The 17,842-nt window shown below is 33.5% G+C and overlaps 1 protein-coding gene across 1 annotated transcript; it reads right to left on the bottom strand.

The window, feature by feature from the left end:
• Positions 1 to 11,540: 11,540 nt before the first annotated feature.
• Positions 11,541 to 16,860, bottom strand: LOC134259005 (uncharacterized). Its single transcript, XM_062741599.1, has 2 exons — positions 16,324 to 16,860; positions 11,541 to 14,040 (listed from the first exon to the last, which is right to left on the bottom strand). The coding sequence occupies exons 1-2, from the start codon at positions 16,601 to 16,603 to the stop codon at positions 13,052 to 13,054; spliced, it is 1,269 nt and encodes a 422-aa protein (XP_062597583.1). The 5' UTR covers positions 16,604 to 16,860; the 3' UTR covers positions 11,541 to 13,051.
• Positions 16,861 to 17,842: the final 982 nt, after the last annotated feature.

The raw sequence follows: 17,842 nt of genomic DNA, 5'->3' as shown, positions 1-17,842 counted from the left end.
ATGGCCTGAAAGTTGACGATGAAAAATGTACAAAAGTGTGTGTGTGTAAGTGTAGTCCGAAATATCTGACGCTGTCCTGTTTTTTCCCCCACGATTTTGATATTTTACATGCCAGGAAAAAGTCAGAAGCGAATGGAAAAACGTCAGATATTTCGGACTAGTGTAAGTGTAATAATGGGGTAAACACGTCTTGATTTATCATAATTTGCATGTTCTTTAAAACAACAATAGCTGATGCATTTGTAAGTTAAAAAAAAGGTTACTGAATGATCGCTGAAGATCTACTCAAAAATGACAGGGAATAAATGCCATATCATTTTAAAAATTTTTAGTACTGGATAAATTTTACTTGGATAAAATAAGCTGTAAAATAATTTTATTTGAGACACAGGTATTTCTACTACTTAAAACTTGTGTTGAGGAATATTGTATGTTACAGTGACTTTATTCAAATATTGAGTGTACAAGGATTCTGAAAAGGACAAAATGGTGAACTAAATTTTGGAATAATTTTAATTAATGCTTGACCATCTTTTAAGCTTTTTTCGATAAATTCGTATCTAGAAGCTTTTCTTATTATGTATTTATATATAACCAAAAATTTTGATTTAATTTTTTATTGGACCTTACTGAATTTTCTTTTATGTTCCCAAGATAAGATACGATTTGTTTGTTTTGAACACGATTAGCTAAAATGTTTCCTATTTCCTGTGATATACATGTACATCACACAACGCTCTTTACATCTTCATTATGTTTGAAATAGTGTAATGTAAGATATGTTTATATGCTTGAAGTGAGCTGATTACTCATGCATGAAATTGAGATATTCTTATAAACCAGGGTAACTCCACCCAGGAGGAAACGTAACCTAGGTATAAATCAGAACATGGCTAGGTTTTAAAATTATTTTTGATCTAAAATGACGGAACCCAATGTTGTTCCTCGGGCATAGTCAGGCATCATGATAAGGCTGTTTTTCTTGGGAACTCTGATATGTGGAAGCGTGCAGGGTCAAGGTAGGAAAAGATACACCTGCAAAAAACATCAGATAAATGTTTCTTTTTTTCTATATCTGTAAATCATATTATTATAAATGCCAAAAATTATATATCTTTGAATCAATATTTGTACTACAAATTATCTTCCAAAAACATTTCGTTACGTAACAACAAGGCCAAATAAAATTAGAAAATTAGATATTACTGAGCACAAAGAAGAAACACAATCACAAACAATAGACTTTAATTAAACTTAACTTTATATCTGTTGAAGTTTATGAAATGCAATTTTATGTTCTAAAGAGTTGGAAAATGTCTTAATATGATTTTCTGTTGTCACAGTGTCGATAAAATACTAGTAAACGATATATATGTATGTATATTTTTCAAAAAGCAAAAATAAAATGACCTTAATAAAAATTAATTAATAGCTTTATTTAAGACACACACCGGTACATTTCGTATGAAATCTGTATAGAATATTGAAACCATTCTCTAATAACCTTACATATGCAGCATGAGAAAACAATTAACGATGGAAGAATATATTACGTCAAATACCATATTGCCGAATCCATCACTTTACCCTTCATTATTCTTCTACTTAATCACAAATGTATTGCACTGAGGAAAAGATACCTATACTATAAGGAAACTAGAAATATGTCCATACTGAAGTGCTGTTTTTCTTCTTTTTTTGTGGTATGCTTGCAAGACTGATGGTGGTGTTCGATTTAGGACTTCTTTTAAGTGCTCTACACATCTAGTTCTTTGTCCTACATATCTAGTGATTATTTTGCCTTGTTTGTCCCTCACTGGGATGTTGGTTTCCACATTCCTTCCCGACAGTGTCTGGCTGTTTCGTTAAGCATTTTCATGTTGTTCTCTGGCTCAGCAAGCATGCCATGGACAAACTGTCTCTAGTCCTTCCTAGCACTCTTTTTGACTTGTTTTCTGGCCTACAATATTTTGTTCTGGATTTTTCCTTTTGCTTCGTATCCTGACACAAGCTGGACACAGTGATTGATTCGGTGCTTCAAATCTTCTCTTTGTTTCACTTTTCACATGATACTGCTGTCTCCAGTATTTGTGCTTCTTCTTTCCTAGGACGCAACTGCATACTTTTTCTTCTAGGTGTCATGAGGCTTAATCCATCTTCTATGGTTATTCTGCCAGACACTCTAGTACCTCAATCTTAACTTGTTGTTTATTGTACTGTTGACCTCCTCCCTTCTTTATTTTAAGAAACTGGATGTTGAACTTGTTGTGCGGTGTAATTGATTTGTCTTTGAGCGCAGTTTCATTATCACCGCAATCAGATGGTGATCTTAAACTGCATCAGCTCCTCGACTTGTCTTCATAGCTAACAAACCTATTTACTTATGATGATGATGATGATCTATTTAATAAATGGAGATAACGAACAATATTCAAGCTCAAAGGTCCACTCAAACTGTACAAACCAGGGCCTGTTGAACACCACAGGTGGGATAATTTTTTATTCGCTGTTGTTCTGGATCTGGCGTGGTAAAAGTACTAAAAGTTAAATATTTTTTTCTTTTACTTAGGTGCACCGGACTTGGGTGCAAACCCCTGGACTTATTTCTACTACGATTCCACTGCCGATAAAGTTATGTGTCTTTGCCATTTCCACAGAATCGTACGAGATGACGTCTGGTACAAGGTCCAGTTTTTCGTGGACGAGAGAGAAGCCAAAGTACATGTGAACGCAACCGGAACTGTACCTTTACTGATGGATGAATCGGACTATGGAGTTGGAGGTTTTGGGGTCAAGGTTAGTAAACTAGGAGGAGGTTTTTGTAAGGTTCGCGCACATCTGAGTTTTTGGACGAAGGTCACGATCAAGGATGTTCTCTGTTGTTGTGGTTAGGGGATTGGTGGCAATACAAACAGAAATTTAAGCTTATTGTTTATACGAACAAAATAATTTTGGTCAATATATACAAATTGGTTAAAAATCAAATGCCTTTTATGTAAATCATGTAGGCCCTATGTGCGCGAAATTTAATTTGTTCTTTTATAATGACAAATAGTTTAATACAGTAACTCAACAGTTTATCAACAGAATTATACTCTTTAGGTACATGTAAATACACAGAGAATGTCGAGGAATTTAGCTTTTATGGAATTTTTAAATTAATGACGATTAAGTTATTTTTAATGATTAATTTAGTTATGATTCAACGGTAAACGTTTCTTTTAACATTAAATCATGAAATTAATACTGCTAGGGTAATTCATGATATGATTGCATCGTAAGTTAATTAAAGTTTTTAAACTTTGAAAGGAAAAACGTTTGGCGCAAACGCACATTATTTTTGGTACAAACAATATGTGCTTATTAAACACTGATGCCTCCGTATGGCAGCTGATGGCGAAGGATAATGTTCTCAAATGCAAGTTTAGTTTCATTGGCCATTACTAGCAAATTTTGTTACTCGAACAAAGACTCTGAATGAATATACATGTGAGATATGAAAGTCCAAGCATGAAGTTTTCAAAAGTTATGGTCAAGGTTAAATCTTTTGAACCTAACTCAAAGGACAGGGTGAAAAAGTACAAATTAATTGTACCCAGGAATAGCTATAAGAGAAACATATATGAAAAATTGAACCCTGAGAAGGAACTTTTCAAAACTTATGGTCAATCTCAAGCGTCAAGGTCAAAAAGTCAAAAATCTTTATTACCATTGAAAAGTTTTGTCCAAAGAAGTACAAAAAATACAATTGTGAATTATAAAATCCCTAGCGCCAACTGTATAAAAGTAATAGCAAAATCAGAGTGATTTTTTTTTTATTTATTTATTTATTTATTTTTGCTTTTTATGCAAAAGTGGGTAAAACTTCGAGGTCAATTTCAAAAGGTCAAATATGTTGATATACCCCCCAAAAAAGCTCATGTTACAAGAAATGCACCTGAAAGTCATACCTCCAACCAGTCAAATGTTAGGGCAAGTTTATTGTTTTGTGGACAGAAAGAAATCAGATAAACAGACAAATAGCTGGACAAGGCAAAAACGATATACCCCAAATCACGAATCTTCTATTACGGGGGCATAACAATTCAAAACTTTAAAAAAAAAAAAGAAACACGAAGAATCAAAACTTGATCAGATTAAAAAAGTTTTTAAAATCATCTCTTTTCAGACATATTGCAATGTGACGCCATGTTTTGCCTCAAGTTGCGAGACGACGTTGGGAAAGCCATTCAAAAGCAATGTTCTCGCAGCTGATGTTGAAGTAATCTTCGATTATTTTTCTTTTACATTAAAACAATCTTTATCTTATAATCTTAAATATACCATTTATAAATTAAAAAAAAAACATAATTGGTATATGATTTATGAGATATCGAGTTCAGCCATTCTTCATGAAAATACTTTCTCACCTCCGATTTTTCTTTTAAACAAAACTAAATCATTAAATGCAAAATTATCTAACATGTTCATTTTAAAAGAAATATTTACAATTGCTATTTTATTCTAAACGCATGAAATAATTGAAGATATTTATACCATTTTTGTATATATTGATATTAATATACATGTATATGAAGCTCACCTGCTATAATAAAAGTCTTCCGAATTGTTAATGAATTTCATGTAAATAATTCCTTTAAATTAAACAAATTTAACTTTTTCAATGAAAAAAATACTCTTAGAAGATTAATCAGATTGCAAATTTAACTTTGTAGGTACACACACCCAGGGTGGATGTCTGGGAGGGGACAGTAGGGGGTAATATTAAACTTCTACTTCCGGTTCCTCCCATTTTGTTTTGTCCACCAGAAGTCAGAAGACCCGTGAACCGCTGTTACGTCAAGATACTCACACATTTTACAGACACGGAGCGAACATGTCCGGATACTCATCAACAAAATATGGCTCTTATTCTTTACAGGTTGGCTGCAGAACTGTAGCGTTTTGGTTTATATTTTAGACTTTGATCATAATGTTATATTGTCAAAGACTAAAATATAAAAAACAATGCTACAGTTCTGTAACTATTTACATGTTCAGGCATGATACATTAAGTTCAGAGATACAATGGTAATCGTTTAATTAAATTATTATTACAGAACAATCATAATATAAAAAACATCTTATGTAAATAGCACATGAAATTTCTGAAAATTAAATCTCAACACATTTTTTGAGAAAATAAGATTACAAATTACCCTTTGCTATATTCTATATTAACATTGACCAATTTACACAGAAACATAATTTTATTCTATTTATATTTTAGCTTATCACATCAAGTGCCTCCTTTCTGTGGAATTCCAATAACGATGTCAAACTGGGCAACTCCAGTTTACATTCCTATTAACGCTGCTATCAACAGAATACTTGATGGACTATACTTAGGGAGAACTCTTAACATTTCTGTGCAGACCATATGCAATGACACATCAACTAACGCTAGTATTGTAGATAAGTCTGTGAAGGCAAGTAAAATGTCACTGTTCAAAATAATTTTGTTAGCAATTTAAAGCTCTGTTAAAGCTCAAATTCTAAGTGCGACTTGAGCATAAACATTCAAAACTTTTTTTCTGTTTTTGTGTCATTTTGTGTTTTTATCTTTGACGTTTTTACCACATCTAATTTTTAGATGAAAATATACAAAGCGTATAAAAAATGAAAAATAAAAAATATGCATTTAACTGAATTTCATGTCAGTTTGAAAGTAACATCCAATTTGAAGACTTTAACCTGTATCTCCTATAAATCTACATCGATAATTGTACCAATTTTTTTAATTATAAGAAAACAAAGCCTAGATATTCTACATTTGCATCTCCATATGAGTGAAAAATTCTCGAGAGGGACGACGTTAAACAACATACAATCAATCAATCAATCAATCTGAAACATAATCCTCCATCTCGTTCTTATTCTTAAAAAGGTCTCACCTTAAGGACCCGCAACTTTCACTTCAAAGGAACAGAGCACATGGAGAAGGAACAGTTGCTACCTACTTTTTATCGACTGAAAAAAATGAAATTTTACCATAGTCAATATCATAAAGTTGTACGATTTCAACTCTCTTCACAACCAGCCTCCACGATGAAAATAAAAAAAAGTTTTTGGACATCATTGAAACACGATATATTCAAATGAGCTTAAAATTAAAAAAAAGGGTCTTGGAATAAGTAAAAGAAGTCTAAAGAAAAAACAGTCCACATATTCACAGAATTGTAGACTTAGTTAAACAATCCATTGCTTTGTTAGGTTGTTAGTGTGGAAATTAAAGCTACATTTGTTGCAGGAAAATGCATAGCCGTGTAAGCCAAATAACTGCAACAATATATACCATACCAACAAAGAAAAAAAATATTGTTTATTTTTATATACATGTATTTGTAAAAATAATCAAAGTAAGATTCAGCAGAAAAATTGCATTGCTATGTACATGTATGTCATTGTACGTTTCATTAATGGAAGAGCCACTGCTCAAGAAATTTGTACAGGTGATATGCAAAGTGTTGTTTACTGATTGATTAACAACACTGGTTTTCGAAGGAGGAATTTATTTAGTGAATGTTAACATTTTATTTGAATTCATGATATGAATTTTAAAAGCTAAGTATCGGCTATGAATTTCGTATTGCGACATATTAGTACCGCAATAGTTTAAACTGAATTGCAATATATATTGCAATATTTTCAATATCAGTTAAAATGAGCATTTCTTATTTTATTAATCTTTTTCAAGGTGAATGTAATATAAATTAATAATATGCAATGAGATATTATTATAAAAATCGTTGACTATTCCTCTGTGAAATGTTTTATTAATGCCAAGAACTGTTTTCAAGATTTACGTGTCGGACGGCATCAGTCATATATGCAAGTCGATTAATGATCCACACATTACCACGTTTGATGGATGGTAAGTTTTAAACATTTCTTTTCTTTTGCACAAAAAATTTAATCAATATTATTCTTAAACATTATTCTTGAAAATTCTTTCAATAATTGTATTTTAAGGCACCTTGACATATTTTTGGAAGGAGAATTCATATTCTATAGTCACAGAACGGAACCTTACGAGGTAAATTTTAAGTAACATACATGTACACTGTACTTTTACTTAATTAAGAACAAAGAATTTTTAGCATGGCCTCTTGCACAATAAAACCCATCGTCTTGCCACTTTAGGTCAGAACGTTTTATCGACGTTGCGATGAGGGGAATGCCACTTGTAACTGTGCAGTAGCCGTAAAATCTGGTGATGACGTCATTGTTTTTGACAAATGTGGACCAACAATTTCAGTGCCAGGAACCTTTAAACCCATGAAGATCACGCTATACCTCAATGGTCAACTAACTAAAGGAACCAGGATATTTTCCTTTGGTGGAGGACAAAAGTATAATGTAAACATTTTGTCACTTTTAACCATTCATTAGCTCACCAGAGCCGAAGGCTCAAGTGAGCTTTTCTGATCACATTTTGTCCGTCGTCCGTCTGTCTGTCTGTCCGTCTGTAAACTTTTCACATTTTTGACTTCTTCTCAAGAACCACTGGACCAGTTTTGACAAAACTAAGTACAAAGCATCCTAAGGTAAAGGGAAATTTAAATTTTTAAAATAAAGGGCCAAGTCCCCTCACAAGGGGAAATAATCAAGAAAAGACAAAAATAGGGTGGGATCATTAAAAAATCTTCTTCTCAAGAACCACTGTGTCAGAAAAGCTGTAACTTATGTGGAAGCATCCTAGGATAGTGTAGATTCTACATTGTTCAAAAAATGACCCCCTGGGGAAGGGCGGGGTCACAATTGGGAATCAAAGTTTTACATAGAGATATATAGGAAAAATCTTTGAAAATCTTCTTCTCAAGAACCACTGGGCCAGAAAAGCTGAAACTTATGTTGAAGCATGCTGGGGTAGTGTAGATTCTAAATTGTTCAAATAATGACCCCCGGGGGAATTGCGGGGCCACAATTGGGAATCAAAGTTTTACATAGAAATATATAGGAAAAATCTTTGAAAATCTTCTTCTCAAGAACTAGTAGACCTGAAAGGATGAAACTTATGTGCACATGGAAGGATCCTGGGTTAGTGTAGATTTCAAAATGTCTAAATTATGATCAGTGGGGTAGGGTGGGGATGCATTATGTATTACAAGGGGGAAATCTGGTAAAAAACAGAATGGGCAATGCTTCTCAGGTGAGCAATGTGACCCATGGGCCTCTTGTTTTTTTTAAACTTTTTGAATTTTCTGATTTCTTCAGAATATCATTTTTAATATGAAGCGTTAAGGTTGATGGTTTAAAGGGAGTCAATCGTGTTGCATCCCTACTGACTGTAATTGCTATTACTTGTAGATTGATTTGCCTCTAAAATCTATAATTTAAAGCTGTTACTGGGCCTTAATTGGATCACAAATGACCAGAAATTTTCTGTAAAACAAAAGTTAATGCTTGACGTCTAGGATAAAAAAGGGGGTACAGCAAACATCTTGTATACAACGAACTTGAAAACACGTATTACGATAATTATATATCATTAATTAGTTTTACCGGTTAATCATATGCACTGTCTTCTTGATTATTAACAGGTTCATCTACCTCATGGGTCTGTTGTCACTATTGAGAATGGCAAAGGCAATCGTCCGAATTTCCTTAACATCTGGATTAGAACAACACCAGTTGACTGGCGAAATACAAGAGGCAAGCATTTGAATAATACAAAATTATTCAGCAAATATGTTTAAAGAGAACAATTTTTTCCATGAATTGTAAGAAATGAAAATACGTGTTCGCGATCTAGAAATATGCTTTTTTCCAGATTGAATAGACAGAAAGAAAACATTTAAAATATCAATATTCACAATCAGTGTATTTTTCCTATTTAAATTGCATTGAAATCTTAAAGAAACAAACGTTAAATCTTTTTAAAGCATAAGAATACACAATTTAATAGGAAGTTCAAACGTATTCAGTGATATAAAGTCAAGTCAAAATGTATTGCTTTAGTACATTGAATAGAAACCATTTAAAATTCTTTTAAGGACAGATAATATAAACAAACTTTTGTCAAAAAATTTTAAAATAACAACTTGGGTCATGTTTTAATGATTTAAATGAATGTTTCACCGCGTAATTTTTAATTTTTCATTCAAAGTTGCACAAAGATGGAATTTGAAGTGAAAGATATTTGTATAGAATAATAAGGATGGTTTCAGAAGGGTAGATTTTGAACATCACAGAAGGTTTACAATTTCTTTATATTCTAAAAATCTATAATTATTTTCATTATTTGCAATGAAATAAGATCAAAAAATATAAACCAATCCAGGCATCCATTTTTGTATGTATCATCTGTCCTTAAAATTATAATACTTTTTCTTCCTATGAATATTCATTTGCGTCATATGACCTCTTTTGTTTATTGCCTCACCCAGTTCTGAGAGGCGTTAACATTATTATAAAGACAAATGAAAATTAGCAGATTTTTTATGTCGTTAGTCGAAATAATGTACCTGGCCATGCATGACTAACATGTGGTATTTAATCTGTCGGAAAGTTCTGTATTGGTGCATTTCTGCGACCGACGACATCCAAAAGTAATATATCAAGATATATAATTTTTTTTTAGTGTTTCATTATTATAAGTTTAATAAAAAAAAATATCTAATTTAATTATATTGGGCAATGGCACTGCAAAGCGGATTGCCTCTATGTAAAACTTGAACAGACAGAAATGCATTAGGAATTTTTTATACTATATAGTGACGTTGTGCTATTGAAAATCTTGAAATATCGTAGGACTGTGTGGTCTATGGAACAATATAAATTATGATGACGGAATATTGAGAGACGGGTCGTGGTATGCCTTTGCTGAAAACAATCCGGAGAGATCCTTTCGCAGCTGGAGGTATGGAAAAAATAAGATTCCGATCTTTTCAAGATTCATCTTTAAATGCATGTATAGGGGCATTTAATGCCATAAATAACAATAGTAAAATGAGTATGCAGTGATAAAGATGAGACTTGTTTATTGATACAGAATCAATGAGACAATAGAACAGTCCCTGTACAAAGGGTTCTGTCCTGAAGACTTTGAGGCGGATCCAGCCTACACTTATTGTGTTTGTAACGTGCATGGGGCGGATCACTGCGCAGTAGAGGCTCGAGTGCAGGACTGCTTCCCCGCATTGGAAACTAAGAATGGAACAGAAAGAGGCAAATCCACGATATCATTGTTACTGAAAAGAGCAGAAAAATTGATTGAAATGTACTGAAGGAAAAATAGAATATATTGTTGTGAACATTATTTATAGTGTACATTTCCGATAAAAATACATGAACAATAAAAATATGTGTATACGTAAAACTGATCAATACTATTACTTTTTTCCTCCTAGGGAAAGATATTACTGCTGAACTATTGGAGAATAACTCGGAAGAGACCACTAAATGCTTCCTGCAAGAGTCGGCGTCAAGTTATACTTTTGAGTACAACCCTTCCCACACTGCACCAGTTTGTATATTTTTCCTGCAAAATTACAAATAAAACTCCCAAACTTTTATGTGACATATATCCTATGGATAGATATTTCAATGATCATGTACACCAGTAGAATGGTGTTGTTTTTTCAAATTAAGTTATTTAACAAATCATCCGTTATCGTCAAAAGAAAAACTGGGCATTTCGATTTGTAGTCCAATCTGTTTGTCTAATTACGAAAACAAAATATGAAGAAAGCATTAATTTTGAATTTATAAAATGGTATATTTCAGACTGGAAGCTGGCCTACACCCAGTAATATCTCTGAAGCAGAGGCAATGCAGTATTGTACACAATTTGTCAGTAACTCCTCCGCTGGAAATATGTGCAAGAGTTATATTTCGTCGACATTCGTAAATAATGCCCTACAGGACTGTGTCACTGACATTAAGGTACTGGGATTCTAAAAAGATATTGCAATTTTCATTTTCAATATAAGAATTTATTAAGTATTCATATTTTGGATTAATTTGATATGAATTTTAATATAATTATATCTTATTAAAGAAATTTAAATTTAGACACTAGTATTAAATCGATTATTAAAAAAATCTCTCAAGATAATCAAATGATCACGAATGTCATTGTATTAATAAGCATTGCTTCAATGTAATATCTTTGTAGCTTACTGATGATAAAAGCTGGGCAGAGGAAACCCTTAGAGACATCCTCTATCACTGCAAGAGTGACCTGATCTACAAAAGTACGCAGTGGGAGACGGTAGATGGAGAATGGCGCCCACCGATGGACAAATTTGGAATCATTTGTCCCAATGATTGTAGTGGACATGGGACATGCAGAGAAGGTAGAGTATATCCTCTGTGATAAATTTCATGGAATGTGATTAGTTTCTCTTCTGCATCATACACACTGTATAAAGAATGCACATTCTGTTTTTTTTTTTTTTTACAATAATTGATCCTTTTTTGTTTATTGATTCACTAGCTTAGAATAATGTATTTTAATATTGAAATAGAAACAATATCTTTATATGTTTTATGCCTTCCTCTTTCATCATAGCAGAAAACACACAACAACAGGCTATATTGCGAAAAAATTTTACTCAAATTGAGATAAAATTTTTAAAAATTATAAAACATGTAAAATACATACATGTAAAATCCAAAATTATGACATAAGATTACATAATCAACTATAACTAAAAAGACAACAAAAAACATGCAAAAAACCTTTCACGGTAACAAACACATAATCTCCATAATACAAAAATACAAAGTAAGCTTGGCCTTGCAAGGGGTCAACAGCCTTGCAAGGGGTCAACATCCCCTTACCAAATAAAAAATAAATTCAAAGGCGATGCAGGGGATGGTGGGCGGGATTATTAAAAAATCTGCAGAGCTTTTTCACAGTGTTTACATCAGGGACGCTAAAATTGTAATATGATCGCCGAATATAATTAACCAATCAGAAATCAGGAAAACCTCTGATGCATCGAGGCTCACCACGGGTTATACACTAAATAAGATTACATACAGAAATTCAACAAATAGAATAAAATCCATATGATTCACTCGTTTACATAAAAACAGTTATTAAAATAACTTTCATTTATGCCTTCCTCTTTCATCATAGCAGAAAACACACAACAACAGGCTATATTGCGAAAAAATTTTACTCAAATTGAGATAAAATTTTTAAAAATTATAAAACATGTAAAATACATACATGTAAAATCCAAAATTATGACATAAGATTACATAATCAACTATAACTAAAAAGACAACAAAAAACATGCAAAAAACCTTTCACGGTAACAAACACATAATCTCCATAATACAAAAATACAAAGTAAGCTTGGCCTTGCAAGGGGTCAACAGCCCACCAGGAAAGAGAACACTTTCCTACCCCACCGAGGCCAAGCATTGGCGAAAAATCAAATATATGAAACATAAAAACAAAGGAGACCAGAATTTATAACATCAGATCTGATATCAGTATATACAAAATGTATCTTGTTTCGTTGTAATGGAAAAATGAAGTCCATTTGGGTGTAAAATGAGATGCCGGCCCAAGCAGACATCTACTAATAGATATACATTTAATTTCAGCTGAAATTCTGACATGATGTGGTTTACAGCTAAGAAATATTGAAACATTTAAACATCACAATAAACGTGGGCTATCTAATTAAAATTGTGTAAAATTATTGAACATAAGACATACAGGCAATACCGGCCCAAGCAAGTATTGCTGAATGAGGTAAAATATTGTACAAAATAAAAACAGGCAATACCGGCCCCAGCAAGTATTGCTGAATTGAATGCAAAGCAATTAGAAGAAAGGCACATATGCCCTTTGATACCTAATGACACATTGACCTGGGCACATTAAAAACTGTCTGCGAAAAAACTTCATCTGAAAAATACCGGCCCAAGCAGGTATCTTTTAGAATTAAAGTTTGTAGAATACTGAAAATATGAGCTTTTAGTAGACAATTAATGGATTACTTTTAAGTTTGAATTTATGAAAGATAGGGCAACTTAAGCTTTATCCACATTATGGCCTTATGTATTTTCGGAATGCATTGGACTTCCAACGACCTGCATCTCTTATTCTAGCATCGGACCAGCCTCTATCTGCCGCAGCCGTGGCAGCCCCAATCCGGAAGCTGTGACCTTTGTATTTAGAACTATCCAACTGACAGAAGTCTAGACATTTGTGTAATATCCTGTCAAAATATGATCTAGAAACAGGTTGACCAGTGGTAAAGCAAAACAATGGCCCTGATAATTTCGGTCTGAGTTGCAAAAATTTTACTAGACTTTTGATGGCTGATTCAGAAGTACCACTATTCTCATCAGTAAACCTAATGGTTTTTGCCCCTTCTTTAGTATTATGTTTGAATTTTCTAAAGCTTACAACTACTTCTTTTGCTTCATCCTGAACATATGTAAGGCTTACATCATTCAGTTGCAAAATATTTTCTTGGGGTACATCTCTAACAGCAACTAATTCACCAATTCTAGCAAAGGTGGAAAAAGCAAAGAGGTACATAGCTTTAAACATGCACTGTTCATAACACGAATTCAAAATGACCGGCAATGCCAGCAACATTTTGTTCAATATAGGTACCGTAAGGGGCAACCTTGTGTCGATTGTTTGTGAAAGTCGGTAAGCACCAGTTGTAAGTTTGTCAACAAGAAAGGATCGTGTATTGTCTGGTAAAGACAACATTTTGTGTACATAACCCAAGGCTGACAAATAAGTTGAAATAGTGCATGGAGAAAAAGACTTTTTAAACAAGTACGCAACAAACAATGATATTGTTGAAACCGATAAAGGAAGACTACTAACTTGACCCAGTACTTCTACTGAAAAAGACTCAAAAGTAGTCCAAGCACGCCTGTAGGTATTTTGTGTAGAAGGAGCCAATGCTGCTTGAGTTAAGACCTTAATGTATCCCAGAAGTTCTGTGGCAGCAGCTGTTCTGGTACAGGGCAAGGTTTCTTTTGAGCATGTTCTGCCAGCTTCAGAAACTGATTGACCTGTAAACGAGAGAGGCAGTCAGCGAGAATATTCTTTTTACCTGGTATATGTTTTGCCCTGAATAATATGTTGTGTTGTAAACACTGTAATACCATGTAACGCACCATAGTCATGACCTCACTAACTCGAGATGTTTGTTTATTGATAACTGACACTAGAGCTTCGTTATCCGTAAAAAATAGAATGGAATGATTTTTCCACAAGTGACCCCACATATGAATTGCCAGAATAATTGGATAGAACTCCAGGGTCATAATATTTATTGTCTGCCATTCTAAAGGAAAAGACCCATAAAACCACCTCTCTCTGTATATGCCTGCATACCCTAAAGACTGAGCTGCATCAGTATATAGTTCTAAGGTGTAGCTTGATAGGAATTTCTCATCCAAGAATATACATTTTCCATTAAAATTGGAGAGAAAATTAAGCCACATTCTCATATCATCTTTTGACTCCTTTGTAAGAAAAATATGTGTCTGAGAACTAGAAACATGCATTGTCATATTGATCATACGCCGCAAAAAGGCCCTACCAGGTTGCACTACAGAGCAGGCAAAATTTAGTATGCCAATCAAAGACTGCATTTCTTTTAATGTACATCTTTTCAACTCTATAAACTTATTAAGCAAATCCTTACACTTAACCAACTTGTCTTCTGGTAAGCGAGCTTCATGTTTGGGAATATCTAAAGTAATTCCAACAAAATCCATAACTTGTGCAGGAAGTTCTGTTTTTTCATTTGCTAGAGGGACCCCTAAATCTTCACATAAACTGATAAATGCCTTAAACTTTGAAATTGCCATATCTCTTGAACCCTCTAGTATTAGAAAGTCATCTAATATATGCACCATCCCAGAAATACCCAACTTATTAATTGCTATCCATTCTAATGCTGTACTAAATTCTTCAAATATTTTACAGCTTGTACGGCAACCCATGGGTAAACACTTGTCATAGTAAAATTTTTCATTCCACTGAAAACCAAGTAATTCAAAATCATCTGGATTGACAGGCAAGATTCTAAATGCAGATCTAATATCTGTTTTACAAAGATATGTATCTTTGCCAAGAACTTTAATACATTGAATTGCCTCGTTGATACCAGCATACTGAACTGCAGCAGATTCATCTGAAATCCCTGCATTGATCGAATTAAGTTTTTTATCAGGGTATGATAAATGATGTATCAAACGCCAAGACCCTTTTGATTTTTTAGGGACAAGACCCAGGGGAGAAATTCTTATGTTGGGGAAAGGTTTTATGTCAAAAGGTCCCTCGATCCTATTACATTCCAGTTCTTTTTTAATCTTATCTTCTATTACTTTAGGGTTTTCTAAGGCAGATTTTAGATTTGGACAAGAAAAGGGGTCACGGGGGCCCTGATATTCCAGTGAAAATCCATTCCGAAAACCTTGTAATAAGTATTGTTTTTTGTTTTCGTCATACCCCTCTAAATAAACTTCTAATTGTTTGGAATTGATTGGTGTGGGCAAATTATTTTGATTTTTTAGAAAGTGGGGCTTCTTGTTCTGTTGAAACCGAGGATTTATTATTTCCCCTAAACTCACTGCGTTTCCCTGTGATCCCTTTTCCTTGGGCCCCATACTTGTAGCATTGAGACATGGGGTGGTTTCCCTTACAATTGTAGCAGGCATGGAGGTAGCCACACATTCCATTGCAGTCCCGCCCCCCATTAAATTTGTGGCAGGTTTTACGAGGGGCTTGATTCTGAAAGGGCTTTGTTGAAGTTGAAGTAGAATTATTTTTTGTTCTGTTTAATGCTCTAGTGTGCAGAATTTGATCAACAAAACCCCAGGACAATGTGTCATCATTCTGCATGGATTGGCGGAAATTTACATCATAGAAAAACCAATCCCCTCCATCCTTGTGAATCTGCCTAATGAGATCTGTGTAAATGGCTAAATCTTCAGAGATGGTAGGATTGGTGGGATTGGCTTTTCTAATAACGGATGAAAAAATTAAAAATGCATCCGTCCAAGTTTCAATGGTAAGATATTTGCGTTTTTTCCCAGATGTAAGACCAATTTTTTGGTTTTTGACGGCCAAATGCAAATCAAGATCTGCTGGTTGATGATCAACCAAAACATCAGACATGTCTATAAATTCTCTACTTCTGATTTTTTCTTGCAGTTTTGTGTTTATCTTAGAATACAATGGCCTCCCTAAGGGCTTGTAGTTGTACTTGTTCTTATTGTCAAAAGAAGATACAATATCCTGTGCAGGAATATGTATAGCGTTTGAATTGTTATCTTTTGGCATACCCTCATTTGAGACAGTTGCTGTTTTTGTTGCAGACTCTATACTTGTTCCACCATTTTCTTTTGTTCCACCATTGTCATTTGTTCCACCATTGTCATTTGTCCCACCATTGTTATTTGGTGGTTTTGGAAAAAGTCCCGCTGCCTTTAAGTTTTCGAGAACTTGTGCAGTTACTGCTGCAGTAATGGATTGCACCGTCTCATTCTTTTCTGAGTGTTCAATCGCTCCCGACTCCTTGGGTACTTCTTTCCTCCGCCGTTTGGACGGCTGCCTAGAGGACATCTATAATGATAATACTTATTTTGTCAATTACATTTGATCATCAGAATTATTACTGCAGACAAATACATGTCTGAGAAATATCAATACAGACAGATAAATGTCTGATAAATTTTTAAAGTACAGACAAATACATGTCTGATAAATTTACTCTGCAGACAAATACATGTCTGAGGATTATCAATACAGACAAATACATGTCTGAAAATTTTCAATACAGACAAATACATGTCTGAGAAATATCAATACAGACAAATACATGTCTGAGAATTATCAATACAGACATATAATTTTACCTTTTAATATGCAGTCGAATGTAAATCCCAAAATAACCAGACAGCAATCACAAATAAAACCAGACTGAAACAGTTTTATATCTAAAGCTATTGTTTTCACGATAATAAATTACAGGGATATGTAACTGTGATGGCGAGGATTACGTGGGTTTTGATTGCTCTATTCTCGCCATGAGTCCACCAGAGCTATTTAACATCCAGGGATCTTCTACGATAGATCTTGATGCGGGTCCAGTCAAACAATTTTCAGTGTATGGTGTAGATTTCGTGGACTCCTCCCGACTCACGTGTCATTACAAATTACCATCTGTAAGTTGTGTCAATTATATTTCGTGTCAGGCCATTTTTTAAAACTTTATTTGGTTGTCATCTTCTAACCGCGAGGGTAAAAAAAACGACCGAACTCAAATCAATTTTTATCAGGAAATAATATTATTTTTAATTCATTAAAAGTTTTCTTTCCCTATATAATTACTTTATATTCTCACATGTTTCTAAATAAAGAAAAATACCATGCCTATCTATTTACACAAATGTTTTATCCCGACTAGCTCAAGCTCAAGCTCAAGCCCGAGGAGCTCAAGAGGGCAAGCAAACATTCCTTAAAAGAGGCTCCAATTATATAAATATACATTTACATAGTCTTGGTAGGATTTATAGGGAAAATAAAGCAATTTATAAATTTTACTTAAAAAAAGAAAAGATCAAATTCATCTAATTTTTAGTAGATACGTGTAGAAGTTTGAAGTATATTTCAAAAGTTAAAATTTAAGATTAAAAAAAATCGACGAAATGACAAAGTTGAGATAAGTTCTGCGTCATAAATGCAAATATTTATAAATGTTTCGAAGCAGAAAAAATTAAAAATGCTGAAAATTCTTATCAACTTATTTTGGATTTGCAGGAAAAAAATCTACTGTGCAACTCCCTTCTTTAAAACAACTCA

The sequence above is a fragment of the Saccostrea cucullata genome, unplaced genomic scaffold, assembly GCF_032062105.1.
Source record: "Saccostrea cucullata isolate Sc308-1 unplaced genomic scaffold, CSIRO_AGI_Scuc_v1 ctg20421, whole genome shotgun sequence".
Classification (NCBI taxonomy): domain Eukaryota; kingdom Metazoa; phylum Mollusca; class Bivalvia; order Ostreida; family Ostreidae; genus Saccostrea; species Saccostrea cuccullata.
This window is presented reverse-complemented; position numbering and strand designations above follow the sequence as displayed.